A 16,480-nucleotide genomic window follows, 5' to 3' on the forward strand; every position below is an offset into this window, starting at 1 on the left:
GGCGCGTCGCCTTTTCCGACAGCTCCTTCTTTTGCTTAGTCAAAAATATCCGCGCGCTGAATAGGGAATGTGTGTGTGTGTGTGTGTGTGTGTGTGTGGAAGAACTTGGTTCCGAATCGTTTTGTTTCGTAAGGTGTTTTTTTTTGTTGGCAATAAGGAAGGCAACAGGGCAAAAAGGAAACATAAAATGGAACAAGAAACTTGCTTTCTACTCCGCGCAGGCCAAAAAAAAGGTGTGAATGGAATCTCGGTCACTTGGTATATGCTTAAACCATGCTGCTTATTACCGCGTGGCACAAAACACAAAACACAAAAAAAAAAACAATGCAAAGCGAAACGTTTGCCAATGTGCCAACTCATTCTTACGGGTTTAGTGAAAGTTTTTCCGCGAAAGCGTTTCACCTTAGTGTGCCACAGGAGGGCGGCGGCGGCGGCGCAGCATGTGTGGTAAGTAAATACTTGTATGCGAAATTAATGAGGTATATTGTAATCTATTGCTTACCGCAAAATGGCGCAAAGAGAATAATTTTCGTAAGCTTTCATTTACACCAACGAACACGATGATTATATCTGCTTTCACTATGCTATTACTATTACTACCACTACTACCACTACTACTACTACTACTACTACTGCTAGTACATACTTGAGAAATTGGTCACGGATTTAGCGGAAAGCTAATACCAATGTGTTTAAATACCTCTAATCGCTAATAAAAAGTATTCCTGCATCTTTTTTTGTTCTTAAATGGACCCAATTACACTACACTGCACTCTCGCCTACATACTCCTAAGTGACATTAATAATTTGTTTAATAGCATTTTTTTTGTTTTCGAAGTAATTTCTCAACCTCGTTAATAAACCATCATCTCACCTATTAAAGTCGTCGCCGAATTGGGAAGAAAGTGGATAGTTTTACTCTTTAAATCGCAATCAATCGCAAGCAACGAAACTCGTTCTCGTGTTCGAATAGCGCTTAAACTAAGCCTGATGCTACTAGAGTGGGTCACGGCCGGCTGGTTGGTGTTGTGTCATCGAATTCTTAATTCGTCTATTAGTATAGTTCACCCGAGCACGACGTGTACGTGTACTACGCTCATCCCGAGCCGAGGAGTAATATCGTTTGTTGCGTGTTTTTTTTTGTTTCCTCTATTGCGTCGACAGTAACACATTATATAGATAGGGACTAGTTTGACTAGTCATTCCGCTACTAGTAGGTAACAGGTTTGCCTAGAACATTAATCATTAACAAAGTTTGCTGCTCCTTCCCCCTTCTCTTAACGATACTAATCTGAAACACAATCGTAACACAGTAACCGAAACACAAGCACGTTGCACTAAGTCGTATTGTTTTCTCTCAAACAGTACACAGGAAAGCGTTTGTGGGCTGTTGCGTTGAGAGTGGTGGTTAATAAATATAGCATTAGCAATAACACAGTAGCACCAATGGTGTGCAGTGGGCTAATCGAATAACTCCTCTATCCTTATGCAAATTATCTCCCAGAGAGGAACGATGGAACGATAAATCCTATACCACTGATCCGCGATACGCATCACATCGCACGTCGTTTCGGGGGGGCCGCGAAGCGTGTCGTGTGTCTCGGGTAGTACTGGATTCGATCAACTGATAATATTTACATATTCCTACACCACCCAGCCATGGCTCCCTGGGGGAGGGTATCACCGCCAATCTATCCTCTCTCATCGAGCTCGATGCTCTATCATCGTTCGTTTCGTTGGTCGGTAAAATGCCCGAAGCGATTTCGAAATTTCAAACAAACGGTCGTTATCGATCAATCAACGTAAAATATGAACCGCGCTAGAGGGGATGGGTCGGAACGAGCTGGAAGGTTTCTAATTTAAATTTCCGATTGCGTTGCTCCACACGTGGTGAAGCGCCACCGTAAATTGACCGTAAACCACAGAATGTCTGCCTCCCCGACAACAACACACAGCAACAGCAGCAGCTCAAATTCAGTACCTTTTACACACTAACGGAGGCTTATTTCACGGCAACAATGTTCGCAACACCATCCGCAGCAGCAGCAGCAGCAGCAGCAGCAGCATCAGTCGCACTTGCTTCCGACGGCTTGTTCTTATCCTTGTCCTTTTCCTTCTCCTTATCCTCCTTCATGAATAATAGAGGGCACATTCCCAGCAGACATCCGATGGTAATACCCAGCACTCGTCCCTAGAGCACAACATTGTGTATTTGTGTGCGGGGTTTTACACGCAGTAGGCGCCGGGTGTGTGTGTGTGTGTGGTGGAAAGAATAACAAAAAAAGAAAGAAATGTTAAAATGAATTCGCCTCCGCTTGAGAAATGTAAAAATGGGGCTGGTTTGGGGCACGAAACGCACCAACAGAAAGGTATTGGCGCAATGTATTTTGAAATTAAAATACCAATGCTATTCGGGACGGGATAGTGAGGTGTGAAAATATTTCATGCCCATAAATTATTCCATTGACGTACTCGCCGAGCGAACTCGTGGCCATTTCGACGCTCGAGTGCTTTCAGCCGCAACGCACACAAAACAAAAAATCCCCGCTCATTCCAGCACCAAAGCTTACCAAATTGGCCGCCCTTCGGCTGGCTTTCATCTCCAGCTGGATCGGCGACATCTTCGGCGGCTTCACGCCACTCATTTCGGCCAGCTTCTCCACGTAGAAGGCGGACCCGATGCCGATTACGTCGCTGATGGTGTTCCCCAGTGCTGCCGCCGCCATCGTCGATATGCACATGAACAGCCCGAGCGTGTGCTCGATGTAGTCGCCCTGGAAATGGCACGAAACGAAAGCGGGAATTAAATGTATACGGATACACCTTTTGGAATCCGAGAGTTGTACGACCAAATGGCAAGCAATAGCAACGAGCAAGTGTCCGTAAACGACTGCTACTCGATGGGCAAAAAGGGTGTGCTGCTGTGCTTACTAGTGATGGGAAAAATAAAGTGTTTGTCGGAATCGATTCCGGCTAACTGCGAAGTTTTCTAGAATCGATTCCGGATAGTAGGTTCGATATCGATTTCGGAATCGGCTCCTGAAACGGAATCGGCTCTGGAATCGAAATCAATTCCGGAATCAGAATCGGTTCCGGATTCGGAATCGGGTTTGGAATTGGAATCGGTTCCGGAACCGGAATCGATTTCGGAATCGGAATCGGTTTTGGAATCGGAATCGGTTTCGGAGTCGAAATCAGCTCCGGAATCGGAATTGGCTCCGAAATTAGAATAGGCCTCGAAGCGGAGCCGCTTTCGGCATCTCCATAAGAGAAGGCATTTGGGTCCAATGATGATCCTTATGGTCTATGATGGTCCGTCCGTATTGATAGCCGCAAAGAATCAAAATTTACTTGTAAATGATCCATTCTCATGGAGATTGCCGGACTGATTTTGCTTCTGAAATTTCTTATTGCAATTCAAAAACTGATTCTCATTCCGGAGCTAATTCCTTTGCTGGAAACAATCCTGATTCCGTTACCGGGGCAAATTGCGATTCTCATATCGATTCCGATTAGGGAGCTGATTCGAATCGCGGAATCGATTCCGGAACTGACTCCGGAATCGACTACGAAATCGACTGGGGAATCGGCTCCGGAATCGATTCCAGCAGCGGAATCGGATCCGGAATGGATTCCGAACACGACATCGGGTAGGACCGATTCCGAGCTTCCACCACTAGTGCTTACCGCAATGATCATGGTAAAGTTGTCAAGGAAACCAAATCCAATGAATGGGAGGGCGTTCACCAATCCAACTGTAATTAAAACAAAACATAAACAAAGTGAGTTAAGGAATTAATTGTATTAAACCATTGCCAGACAATTATTGAAAGGACTAGCTTTGTTTTGTAATAAAATATATGCTTACAGCGTTTTCCAAATCAGTTTCGAATGAAAACATTGTTATTCACCGCATCCAAGATGTTTTTCAACAGAGCTGCTTTATTCGTTTCAAAATGAAAGTTCAGTTTCAACGCATGATTTTCAACGCATAACAAAGAACTGTCACACTCAAGCCAGCTTGAGTCGTGTTGAAAATCATGCTGTAGATTTTAAAATTATTATGATGGAAATTAAATGTCAGATCGATGCGGAACATCATTTTGCATGCGGTGAATAACAATATTTACATTCGCATTTAATATTTACATACATTGCTGACTTGGAAAACCCTGTAATGTTTTTTTTTTTGTTAACAAGAACTGTCTATTAATTCCAACTTAACCTTTTACGACATCGCGCATTTGCAAAGGTCCCCATCAAACACCCGATCCGTTAAAGCATGATAAAATATGCAAAGTACGGGGTATGTACTAAATCAATTAATGAGTAACTAATTGGCGTGTCCCAACATGTCAAACGTGTTCCGAAGAACCCGCCGCTCCTCTCCACCTTTTGATACACACCCCACAATCTCACAAATCACAACCCAACCGACAACGACGACGAAGGCACGGTGGTAATGCACGTCATTAAAACTTTAAACACTTTTCCAAACTTAACCAGTTTGCACCGTTGTTTGGTGAAGGAGTGGTGATGGGTGGGGTCGCTGGGCGACATTTTGCACCCCATTCGCCAACGCGAAACGTTGCTCTCCCCGGGCAGCAGTATCTCATTAGCGAAGGACAACGAAAACGGCTCCATTCTTTTGAGCGAGAGCTTTCCTTTTTGTGCAAAACAAAAACCTTTTCCTTTGAAAGTTTATGCATGTTTTTTTTTTGGTTACTGTTACTGCTTTTGCTGTGCGCTATTGATGTTTGTCTCCAGCACGTTAAACTCCAATCTTGAGAAGTAAAGAGATTGTGCATAATTTCATAAACCTCCGCCGGTGGGAATGGTTTTGGGATTTTGTTATCTTTTCAAATGATGAAATAACTTAAAACGAACCTTACTTGAACTTCCCTTTTCTTGGGGGGGGGGGGGGGGGGGGGAGCAGTCTAAGAGATGTTGACCTCGCCTAAGTTTTGTGGGGTTTGGCTTAAATGTAGAAAGAAAAGGTGCATTTATGGCACCGCAAAGCTGTTAAATATTATGCTTTGTCCGGAAATTGCCCTCCCCGGCGGCAAAATGGCCCCACAAACCGCAGAATCATGATGATAGATCCCTTCAGCCTCGGCCTTCCCTTCCCCTTACAGAGGGAGAGTGGTCCACTGATTTCCGGGATAATACAGCTGTATTCGGAAACGCCCCAAGAGTTCTCGGGCGGTTAAAAGTTAACGAACGCCCACCTCAACAAAACGTTAAATTTCTATCTCTATCTGCCCTTTGATACTCTACTGTGTGCCTGTGTGGGTGAGTTTATGGTTTTTTTCCTTATTCTTCTTCTTCTCTTGCCTACCGTATTATGTTACAATGCTGCGGGGAAGGCGCTCAGGCTAGCCCCCTTTTTTACCGGGACCAAACAAAAGTTACTTTAACCTTTCCGCAACCTTGCAACTCCCGGAATACGCGCTTCCGGTTTCCTATATCCCGAGGATAGCAAAAAAAAAAGGGTATACTACAATGCAGTGAACCACAAACTCGCTCGCCCGCCCGCCCGCCCTAAATCAATTCGAAAAGCGTAAACAGTTTGGCAACTGTTGCTTCGTGCCGCCTGTAACCTGTAGCCACAGTCAATTTGGTTTGAATAATAACGGAAGGCGGCTGTCGTCGTCTCGCATCAAGAAAAATCGATACGAAAATCCGCACCCAGCTGGAAAAGGCAACACAGAGCGAAGGGGGACGCTGTGTTTTAGCTGTGTTAGATATGTGCCCGTTCAATCACGGGCTTCAATTAGTGGATGATTCATTTACTGCTCTCAATCAACGGGATTGCACCCCGTTTTCCATATCCGTTCTGTGCCGGCCGAGCGGTCCTTAACGAATGATATGCTTCTTCCATTGCTGTCCTTCTTCGCTAAGCTCATCAAGTAGCTGCCACTGCCATACTCACACACACACATGGTGCAAGGTAGCTCACTCCTTTTACTGAATCAACAATTCTATTCCCTGTCTGTCGACTACTTGTACCACTACTAGAACCATAGCAAAGCTGACTTTTTTTTCTCCTGCTTATTTCCACCCACTTGCCATCTCGAGTGGAGGAAAGCGAGCCCTTTTCAGACGACGAGTACGCCAAAACGCAGAGCCGCGTGGCAAACACGCGCCGTGCAAGTGGATGTAGGTGGAAAAGATTTATCAAACGCCACTACGCCTCGGCTCTGCTCTCGTTCCCAGCATAGGTGTAAGTGAAAGGGCCGCATGCACACAGGGGGGGGGGGGGGGGGGGTCGACAAATGGTGCACCTTACTACACGCAGTGCGACATATGGAGCAGTTCGGAAAAAAAACTGATACGGCACGACAGAACTACCGGGGTGGGAATTGGACGCGAGCGCGTTTCGCCATCAGTTGAATAAAGGGATAATCCTTTGCGAAAGCGTGTGTGTGTGTGTGTGTGCAAGCTACCACTACTGGCAATTGCAGAAGTGTTATTTCAAACGGGTTTAATGCTACCATTCCATTCATTCCAGCGTTGCTTCGTGTTGTTGGTTTCAATTAAAGTTTCAGTCGGATTGCTCTGTTCGTTTCGTTTACATTTCGTGCGCTGCAATTAAAACAAACATTCAGTGGGCTAATGATACTTGAAACTTGGTTCATTTTCAATAATTGTCGGTAAAATAGGAATATTCTATAACTCAAACTCTCTTTGTCTATGCATGTTAGCCAAAATGAGTTTAAACCCCGATGCTTATCACAAAAATTGAAGCGCACAGAGCAAACTTGTACAAGAAAAAAGAGCTTCAAAACTAATAAAAACCAACCGTCTATCTAACGTGCACCGGCTCCAGATAACAGCTACAGCTCGAGCAGCACGCCCCACACTGGCATGGCAATGAAATCACAATGCTTTTGTGGCGTCTCTTCCTTTTAGCTGTCAAGCACCGGCAACAGAACGCAGATGCCAGGGACAGTTTCTTCTCCGCACACACACACAATAACGAGTTTCTCTCCCCGGGGTTGCAATAAAAGCTGAAGCTGAATAACAATTATTGCTCCATTCTTTCGTCAAGCAATGCAACGGGGGCCGAAAAGGTGACAGATTGTGCAAAAGCAGCAGCACCGGAGCCCCATCTATCTTCATGTCGCTCCTCTACTAAAGCAATTTGCCAACTGTTTTCATCGTTTTCGTTTCGTCACTTGACAGCAGGTAACGATTTTTGTTGTTGTTGTTGCTGTTGTGTTAAAGTGTTTAAGTTTTCACATTAAATTCCCGCTCCTTCTTTACGAGACTTCGGCTGTAATATTAAATGGTTTCCGTGAAAATTCATGCTTCAAGCTGAAAAGTACCATGCGTCTCCATTAGTGTGTGTGTGTGGAGAGAGAGAAAACGGTTCAACAAATTCGGTTACTTACGTTTCATGAGGTCCGAAGTCGGTGGTACTGGCACTGTTTCGGCTGGCATGTGGAGTAAGCAAACAAAAAGGATCGATTAGTATTAGAGGAAAGCAAAAAATTACAACAATAATTGCACCAAAAGTGTGGCCACCATCACCTATCTCCATCACCACATTGCAGTGTCTTCTCAGGTTCTTTTTTTTCGGCACTAAAGCATAGCTCTTCTAATGCTTCTACGGATTTACAAGACGATGTTTTACTTCGTATATAGGAAACACAACACAAGCAAAGATGAAGGTGGGGTAACAAGAGCATGCAAAGATGAGAAGGGAAGCAAGCTTGTTGTGCCTGAGCAAGTAGAGAGAGAAAGACAGAGGCCAGAATTTAATTCGTTTCATGCATAATTTAACATCAAAAGCCAGTCCACTCACTGCTCGATAGGAGCATGGAGGAGGAAAGCGTAACAAAAAAAAGAAAGAAAATATAATAAAACATTAAATTAAATCATTCGCAACCAGACATTCGGGGTTGTTCACTGCCATGTTTTGTACAAGCGGCTCGAGGGAAACTCTCCTGTGCTTAGTTGGACACAGCGCGTTTCAGCCTTATCGTTTTGAGTGTTTTGTTGTGGAGTTTGTGTTGCATGCACACACACATTAGGCGTTAATGTAATACGCACGAGAGCTCATACACACTTTGTTTTATGGACACAATTTCACGCGTTTAATAGGTAGCAGAGATCGTGGTCATCTCCGTACGCCGTGTAAAAATAGAACAAGCAACAACAGCACGTGTGGCATGCGAATTTATGAAGCAATTTGCCCACCCCCGATGGCCCCTTGCCCGGTTTTGTAATATTACATTCTCTCACGAGAACATGCTTTGTCTTGTCAGTGTCAGCTTAACGAAGCGAAGGTAAAGCAAGAGATACAAGAATGGAATGCTAAAACCAATCTAAAACCCATCCCAATACAAGGAAGTCATGCAATCATTAGCCACAATAGCAAAGCCAATCCGCTCAGACAGATCGCGCGCGTGTGTGTGCAGCAAATACATCGTTCGTTGGGTCAGCACGCAACGCAACGCTGTCCTGTCGCCAATCAATGTTTCATTACGGTAGTCGCAGTCGCAGAAAGTACATCTAATTTTTCCATACACATGCCGCTCACGTCCAAGCGCACGTCCAAGCGCCACTCGGGCCGATGATTAATGCAACGGTCGGGTTGATTAGAGCCGTAATGAAGGTTGGCTGATCCTTGTCTCAAGATAAATAGCGCGTCACATGGCGGGCCGAACATAATTTAACGCAGCCACGGCAACAGCAGCAGCGCTTGATGTACGAAGCACCAACCACCCACAAACAAGATTAATTGTGATGCAAAAACCCCTAAAAGCATGAAGCTTTGCCGAATACGGAATTAATTCCCTGGCTTTGCCCTTTCTCAGCTCACTGCTTGCTTGGCGGCAGCAGCAGCAGCATGCTAATTTTGTAATGAAAGCTTAATCCTTACACTGATTGAGCGTCTCTCGACCGCTTTTTTTTCGGTGTTGGCCCTCAAATCTTACAATTTCTACTTAATCTGCCTTTGAAATTTGTTTTCTATACTACAAACTTTCACCTTTATTTGCAGCACTAAATGTAATGCAAAATTTAATCGTTCTAGCACCTGAAAGTGCTGGCAGAAACGCTTTTCGAGCAGCGCGTTGTATCATCCGGCGCAACGCAAACAGTCAATATAATGCAAAATCAATATTTACACAGCGAGCACACGAATCATACAAGGGGAGGCGAGGGGAGTTGGGTTTTGCAACATGAAATTAGCTCCCGGGGTCTAGTGGTGCTGGATTGGGCGCTGGTCTATGGGTGAATGCTATGGGGATCGTTCAATTTTTGCCAACGGTATCCTTCTATACCGACCTACCCCGATACATAAACATACTACCGCTTTACCAACATACACCACATACAACATCGACACACACACACACACACCTATTTCGCAGTACACATACACATAAGACAGCGCCAGGAACCTACCGAAATCGCATATTTATGTGCCCTGTTTGCCCCCACACCAACTGACTTAATTTTGCGTCTAGGCAGAAGAAGAAGAAGTTGACGAAGCGCACAACGAAAAAAGAGAGAAGAGAAACCAAATCTGGCTACATAGTACGTAAGGTATAGTTGGGTGTGTAAGCGCTTTAAAGGGGTTTTTAACCTCCCTCCCCCTAATCGTATTACAGGTTGGAGTAAGTTGTGCAATAGGATTGTAATTTCGATTTATAAACGGTTTATGTACTGGTTTGACGATGGAAAACAGGTATATGCTAATGCACAACAAAAAACAGGATCATATTTACTTATTTTTGCTTAAAGTTCTTAACTATTTTGATTAGTTTTCACTCAAGTTTTGGGTCGTTTTATTTTTTATATAGAAAAACTGATAGGGAAAGTTATTCTAGTGTTTTTTCTTCTCTTTTCTTTATTGTGTTGTATCATAATTCTTCTTAAAAAAATTTCCTTAAAGATAAACCAAGTTTAACTTGTTCATGTTTGATGTGTTTTTTTCCAAATCTGAGAAAGATTTGTGTAAACTATTAACATTTCACAATTTAATATTATACACACAAATAACAAAATTTTCTATAAATATCGTTTTTCTACATTTTAAAAGTCATTTTGAATATTCAGATTTTGTCTTAAATAATTGAACTATAATAGTTGTAATGTAATTTAATACTTCGATGTCAAACATTTGTAGTAATACGATTAGGGTCACTATGTTATTAAAACAAATACAGGATTTTTTAAATAACTTTCGTCAACAAATGTCAACATTGTTTTTCATCGAGTGTTAAAAGTTATTCCACATCACTCTGATATTTCCTTTTCATCATACACAGGGGTTTTTCGAGTCGATTTCCAATGTCAACGATATTTTTCCTTGCCTGCGAGATGTTTTTCAACAGTCCTCAAATGTTGTATTGGCATCACAATAATTTGTCAGTTCTTCCACATGATTTTCAACCCGAACCAAGCTGGATTGAGTTTGACAGTTATTTTGTGATGTGTTGCAAATCATGCATAATGAACAATTATTGTTTTGTATATGCAATATTTGACAGCTGTTGAAAAACATGCTGCAGGCGGTGAATACAGGGTTTTCGAAGTCGCTTTCAAAACATTGTCATTCACCGCGTGTAACATGTTAATTCATATCGATCTGACCGTCATGTCCATGACATTTCATTTAATAATTTTAAATTTCTTTAGCTAATAATTTAATTTTTTTTAATAATAATAATTTTTAGCTTTCTCAAACTCTCAAGCTGGATTGAGTTTGACAGTTCTTTGATATGTGTTGAAAATCATGTGTTAAAACTGAAATTTCATTTCGAAACGAATAAACCAATTGACAGCTGTTGAAAAACATCTTGAATGCGGTGAATAACAATGTTTTCATTTGAAATTGACTTGAAAACCCCTGTAACGATGTGCGCATTCAAAAGAGATGTGAAAACTGTAATATAATTGATTTCTTCAGCATGCTTTTCAACACTTCAGATGTCATCGAGTGATGGGATCTGGTTTCAAACCCCGCTGAAAAAGCGATGGCAGCAACCCATTGAAGAGTTTAAAATCATGCTGAAGAAATTAAAATTATTATGACGGAAGTGAAATATCAGAGTGATGTGGAATAAAGTTTTGCACGCGGTGATAACAATGGCTACAATGGTTCGAAACTGACTAGGAAAACCCTATAATAGTGTACGATTTTCATTAAAAAAAAACAGTTCAGCAAAGCTTGAAAAATTAAAAAAACTTTATAGAAAATATTAAAAAGTAATAAAAAAGTATACTTTAAAAAACTCGCTTATAGCAGTTCGGTTCGATTCATATGGTACTGAGCAAAAGGGAAGTAAATTGCCCAAAATTGCTTATTAGTTGCTATAATAAACTAAGATAAAATTAATATAATACAATTACCCCGCCTTACACTACTTATTCTAAAGGTTATTTTGTCAACCTATTGCCTCCACCCCGCCCAGGTTAACCATATGCTAAAATGATGGATTACAAAAGGGGTTAGTAGTAGCGAACGAAAAGGGGGGCAACCCAAAACGTTATACAAATAAAGCACTCGACTAATCTCCCTACTACGCGCCGGTCATCTCCAGTAACGCAATGAATAAATGAAGCGGGGGAAAAACGTAAAATGTGAACCTTATGCACTTATGGCAGAGCAATCTAAATATAAGGTAAACAAAAACTAAACAAACAAACAAAAAAAACACAGGCCAAACCACAAACCAATAAAAGTAAACGTAAACATACACAAAGCATACCGAACTTCTTTTGCAGCCAATCTTCCGGCACCGCGCAGTAGGAACCGGTCGGATCTACATCACCCAGGACCGGCTTTAGCTTTGCTGGACGGCCGAATCTACTTCGCCAAACGGTTGCTGCCAACTGCCCTATGTGTGATGCAGGGGAGGGTTTTGAATATATAATAATATAGTAAGCAGCGCGACATTTCCTCGACTGTCGTCGTTTTCGGTGGGATCCGGGGAAGGCATTGCTTTATTAGTACTAGGGGATTGGACACGAGGGTTGGACCGGGGGCGGACGGAGGGGACGGCGCAACTAATGACGGTCGGGGGACGGTCTACACAGACACACATACACCCACAACCCATCCTGCTAAAAGGGCACCTGGCCAAAAGGAGAGCTACACGGTCGAGCGTGTGAGATCACGCCTTACACCTGCTATTGCAAACGGTCAGGGCTCGTTCCCGGGATTGGACCGCCTAGACCACTCAATTGTCAAGGGTATTATAAAGCTATGAATGAACAATCATTGGACTGGGGTATAGATAGAGAGAGGGAAAGTTTGCCATTAGTAGGCACCTTCTCACTCGAAGGATCGCATTTCCAGGAGCGCGTTCAACGGGAGTCAAACTAACAAAAGCAGCATAAGCATTGGGTCATGTTTTGCCAACGTTACCCTTTTTCGAGGGGTCTTATAATACATTTACAAAAGGAATACGTAATGCTATCTACGGTAAACTTTACCTTTCCTCGAATAATACGATCACTAGGAAAGCAGAAAATGATTTAAAAAAGTCTCAAATATTTATGATGAACTTAAATAAGCTTTTGCAATTACAGTTTTTCTTCCCAAATCTTGCGCAACTAACCCGTGGTTTCCCATCAAACGGGGTCCCATCATATACCATCCTTATTGCTGTAATAATCTTGCTGTAACAGTGCAAATAAAGCAAGCCCATTTGCAGTGTCACGTAAACTGTACAGAGCTAATCGAAAGCACACGAGAACTAAAAAAAGAAACTAACAAAAAAAGTACGCACGATTACCACTTATCACAAGAAAAAGAAAAACATCTAAATTAAAATCACATCAATCGCGCAGATAGATAGCTAACAGTAGTAGTGGTACAGTAGAAGAGGTGAGAAGAGCAGCTAGAGTTTGAAAGAAGAGGCGATAGAGTGTGTGTAGGTGTGCTGATATAGAGACATTAGATCCTACTAGGAGCAGAAGATAACATACAGAGAGAAGCCCTGATTACAGCCGACAAGTGCGGCGGCGGCGGCAAACGTGCAACAAACCTGCCGCAGTGAGAAAGACAATTACCCGTAGGTTACCCGGATAGCAGGTACTGAATGCTGTTTGATAAGACAGTAGAGTGATGGAGTGTGCGGGGAGTATAAAAACGTGTGAAGAAGGAGAAGAAGTACTTGGGCTACTTGGACAAGGTGTTCTGTTCTGTTCTTTTTTTTTGTGCTTCGGGATTCCATTTGGTATCGCATTGTAGCTGGTACAGGGTGAAGTGTGTTCGAGTGGGCTGTGGGAAACATGGGTACTATCTTGTTCAAGATTGATTACATCATTACGGAGCCACCGGTACCCACGGTACGTACACAGATGAAGAATGGTGGTTTTGTTTTGTTGATTTAGTATTTTCTGCCCAGTTTTGCTTTTCCTTTTCAATCCACTGAAGCTATATCGAATTCGCATTGATTTAGAGCCTTTCTTCGGCATCTTCGGTTCATCATCATCCATTCTTCACTGTCCCACGAAGGGTACGAAGGGTCGGTAATCGGTAAGTATGAGGGGAAAGGGAGGAAGGAAAGTAGCAAAACGTGCCCGGATGGGAAGAAAATTGAGAACTTGTTGCTTGGCATTGTGGGACGGTGGGACGATGACGATGATGGCATAGCATTCGCGCGCGCCGTTTGTGGGAAGCGCACAGAACGCATTTAGGCCCAAGAGCGAGTCTTTGTTTACATTACGCGTGCAAACACCCAGCGGTGGAGCGTAAAATTTGTGGCATTTTCTATTTTTGCTGCCTGTGTGGTGCCCACCGAGCGCCACTGCCAGAGCAAATTCTCAATTTGCACGCTTCCCATTTGGCGCCGCGCACGTTTCTGCTCCGCTTCCGGGGAAAGGGATGGGGGAAAAATGAAAGATAGAGAGAGAGAGAGAGAGAGATAGAGAGAGCGAGTGAGACAGACAGGGATGAAACATCGAGAATTCGGGAAAATCAAAAGGATCAAGTACATCTACGGGAGCGCGCCCTCTTGAGTGGCTCCGAGTGTTAAATTTCACCTTCAAACTTTGCCTTCACTTTGTTGGATTCGAATTGCTTCAGCGTGTTCATGAGCAATTCTCTTTCATCTTCGTTTAACCTGTACACCAGATCGTGCAGCTGCTCCCGGGTGAGGGTCGAGGCGGCCTGGGTGTAGGACCGCACCGGGCCACCTCCCGGAAAGAAGTACGCCCGCGCCATGACGGGCTGCCGTTGGAGGTGGTGGTTGTATCCAGTTCGGGCGACGACTCGCGCTGGCTGGTGTTGGGTGACCCGGTGCTGCTGCTGCTGGGCCGTACTGTGGAAGGATATGGAAGCACCAGCCATCCCACCTATCCGGTGACTAAGCCGCGGTGGCATCCGTGGGGCACTGCACAGCGTAGCACACTGTGACATCATGCTGGCAGCGCGCACAACACACGACACGTTCGCACACATTCCGTTTGCGTTTGCTGCTGCTTTTTTGCTCCTTCACCTGGTGGAAACAATCGGACACGGAAGCTGTGCGCACCGCAGGGGAAGGTAAATTTGTTTCACTCTGCCAAAGATTCACCGCACACGCTTATCAGTGCGGGCCCGAGTGCGTTGTGAGCGCTGAGCTTTTGATTTCGACGTTTCCCTTTTCGTGAATAAATTCACACTCACTTCGGTTTCGTATCACTTTCGCTTCACTCTAGCACGAGCCAGGTATTTCGATATCCCTGCAGCAGTGGCACAATTTCGCGTGGGGAAACGATTGATTCGCACTTCTGACTCCCGTAATCACGCTTATCACCCCCCGAAAACTGCAGCGGAACTGGCGTGCGTGCGCTCTAGAACAACAACAAATGACACAATGGGGAAAAGAAAAAAATAAATAAAGCCAAGTGGGCCGAGCGGGACGGTTGGTACATTTTCGTTGTCAGAAGACAAGTGACAGTTGGGCGACCACAGTGCAAGAATTGACATTTGAGATCATAGTAGAGTTGAGCTTTGAGAGATTGGTCAACTTTTGAATGTTTTTTTGTCCACTTTACTAAAATGTACAAACCACAAAGTGCACGACTAATTCATAATGGTAATCTTCTCAGTATTTTTCTGTGAACTACAATAAACTAAATGAGTGTTTCTCATTAAATTATCAACAAATAAAATTGAAAAAGGTAAATTTGATTGGATGTTCATAAATAGATGCTAAACTATTTTAAAGTTGCTCAAAACCAGAAGGTTAAGAATGTAGAACATTTCTTATAAAGACTTTTGAAAAAAGCTCAAAACCAGGTTTAATGGCAGTTGTCAAAGGCGACGTGTGTTGCTAAACGAATTATTAACATTCTATGAATATTCGTATAGCACTAAAAACATATATTTTGCAACCATTGGCATATTCCACCTGCTCAAAACCATCACAATCTTCCGTGAGAGTGCGTGTCTCACAAAATGGCATGCAGCAACCTCGATGGACTTTAATTTGAGAATTAATGAGGATATTTTGACCGTTTTTTAGTTCCAAAGTGAACTATGACTATACCAAAGACAACATTTTCCTATAGTGTGTTAGCAAATAGAGCGAGACAAACAGGTTTTTAGAAAGAGAAAGGCTACTTCCAGTTTCGAGTTCGAAATATTCAAATAGCTTTCAACGATTTTAAATTTAAAATCCAAGTTCGTTATTAATTATTAAGGTTGGATTGTACCTTTTTCGCTCAATTCATTCAGTAATGTGGATTTGGGATCAGTTCTAGGATCGGAATGGGATTCGGATCATTTCTGAGATCGATATAGCTTCAGAGTCAGCTCCATGACCTAATGGGATTTAAGATCAGCTGAAGGGCTGCTATGAGTTCAGGAACAGTTCTAGTCCCGATATCGATTCAGAATTATACATATACTGACATATATCTAAGTAGTCCTACAGGCATCGGAAGTCTACATAGTTTGATATGATCGCTTAGGGCATTACGTCAAAAAATAAGATCAATTTAACAATCCATAAACTGGCTCACACCAATGACTATTTTTTTACATGATTATTCCGATATATCACATACTATTATTTGTACAATTGTTTTGGCGAAACAAGAAAGTGCCTTACGCTACATTGCGACACAACGATGCACTCAATACGTGGATTAGCAGAATTGATTCTACTGAATTTTATTCAATTAATCAATTTTAGTACACAAAACATAGTTTCACATCGTTACACTCATATTAAACTCTACACTCCCCTCCTACACTCTACGTACAATTCTCCGGCGCCTGTGTGCTGATCCGTCCCAGCTCCAAGTTCATGGTGCGCAACAGTGGATGAGTACCGCAGCCACATCGGCCCCTAAAGTCGTCCAAATCCAACGCCCCAAACCATACCACCGCCCAGATTCATCCGCTTGACAAACTGGGACTTTCGCCGAATCTCATCAACATCGTCGTACGACACCCACTGGCTTCCGCTGTACGCGTAAGGGCCATCCTTCCCTCCGGATCCCGCCGCACGGTCCAGCCCTGTCGGTTCAC

At 43.2% G+C, this 16,480-nt stretch overlaps 1 protein-coding gene across 4 annotated transcripts; it reads right to left on the reverse strand.

Annotated features, from left to right (window-relative positions):
• Positions 1 to 1,328: 1,328 nt before the first annotated feature.
• LOC121595428 (transmembrane protein 65-like) lies at positions 1,329 to 14,814 on the reverse strand. Of its 4 annotated transcripts, XM_041919416.1 has the most exons (7): positions 14,630 to 14,814; positions 14,005 to 14,485; positions 11,724 to 11,852; positions 7,395 to 7,436; positions 3,688 to 3,755; positions 2,571 to 2,774; positions 1,329 to 2,191 (listed from the first exon to the last, which is right to left on the reverse strand). In XM_041919416.1, the coding sequence occupies exons 2-7, from the start codon at positions 14,420 to 14,422 to the stop codon at positions 2,003 to 2,005; spliced, it is 1,050 nt and encodes a 349-aa protein (XP_041775350.1). In that variant the 5' UTR covers positions 14,423 to 14,485; positions 14,630 to 14,814; the 3' UTR covers positions 1,329 to 2,002. The 4 variants fall into 4 exon arrangements, with proteins under 4 accessions (XP_041775350.1, XP_041775349.1, XP_041775351.1 ...); XM_041919415.1 differs by having other exon boundaries at positions 14,005 to 14,814; XM_041919417.1 differs by lacking the exon at positions 11,724 to 11,852 and having other exon boundaries at positions 14,005 to 14,814.
• Positions 14,815 to 16,480: the final 1,666 nt, after the last annotated feature.

Source organism: Anopheles merus, chromosome 3R (genome assembly GCF_017562075.2).
Source record: "Anopheles merus strain MAF chromosome 3R, AmerM5.1, whole genome shotgun sequence".
Classification (NCBI taxonomy): domain Eukaryota; kingdom Metazoa; phylum Arthropoda; class Insecta; order Diptera; family Culicidae; genus Anopheles; species Anopheles merus.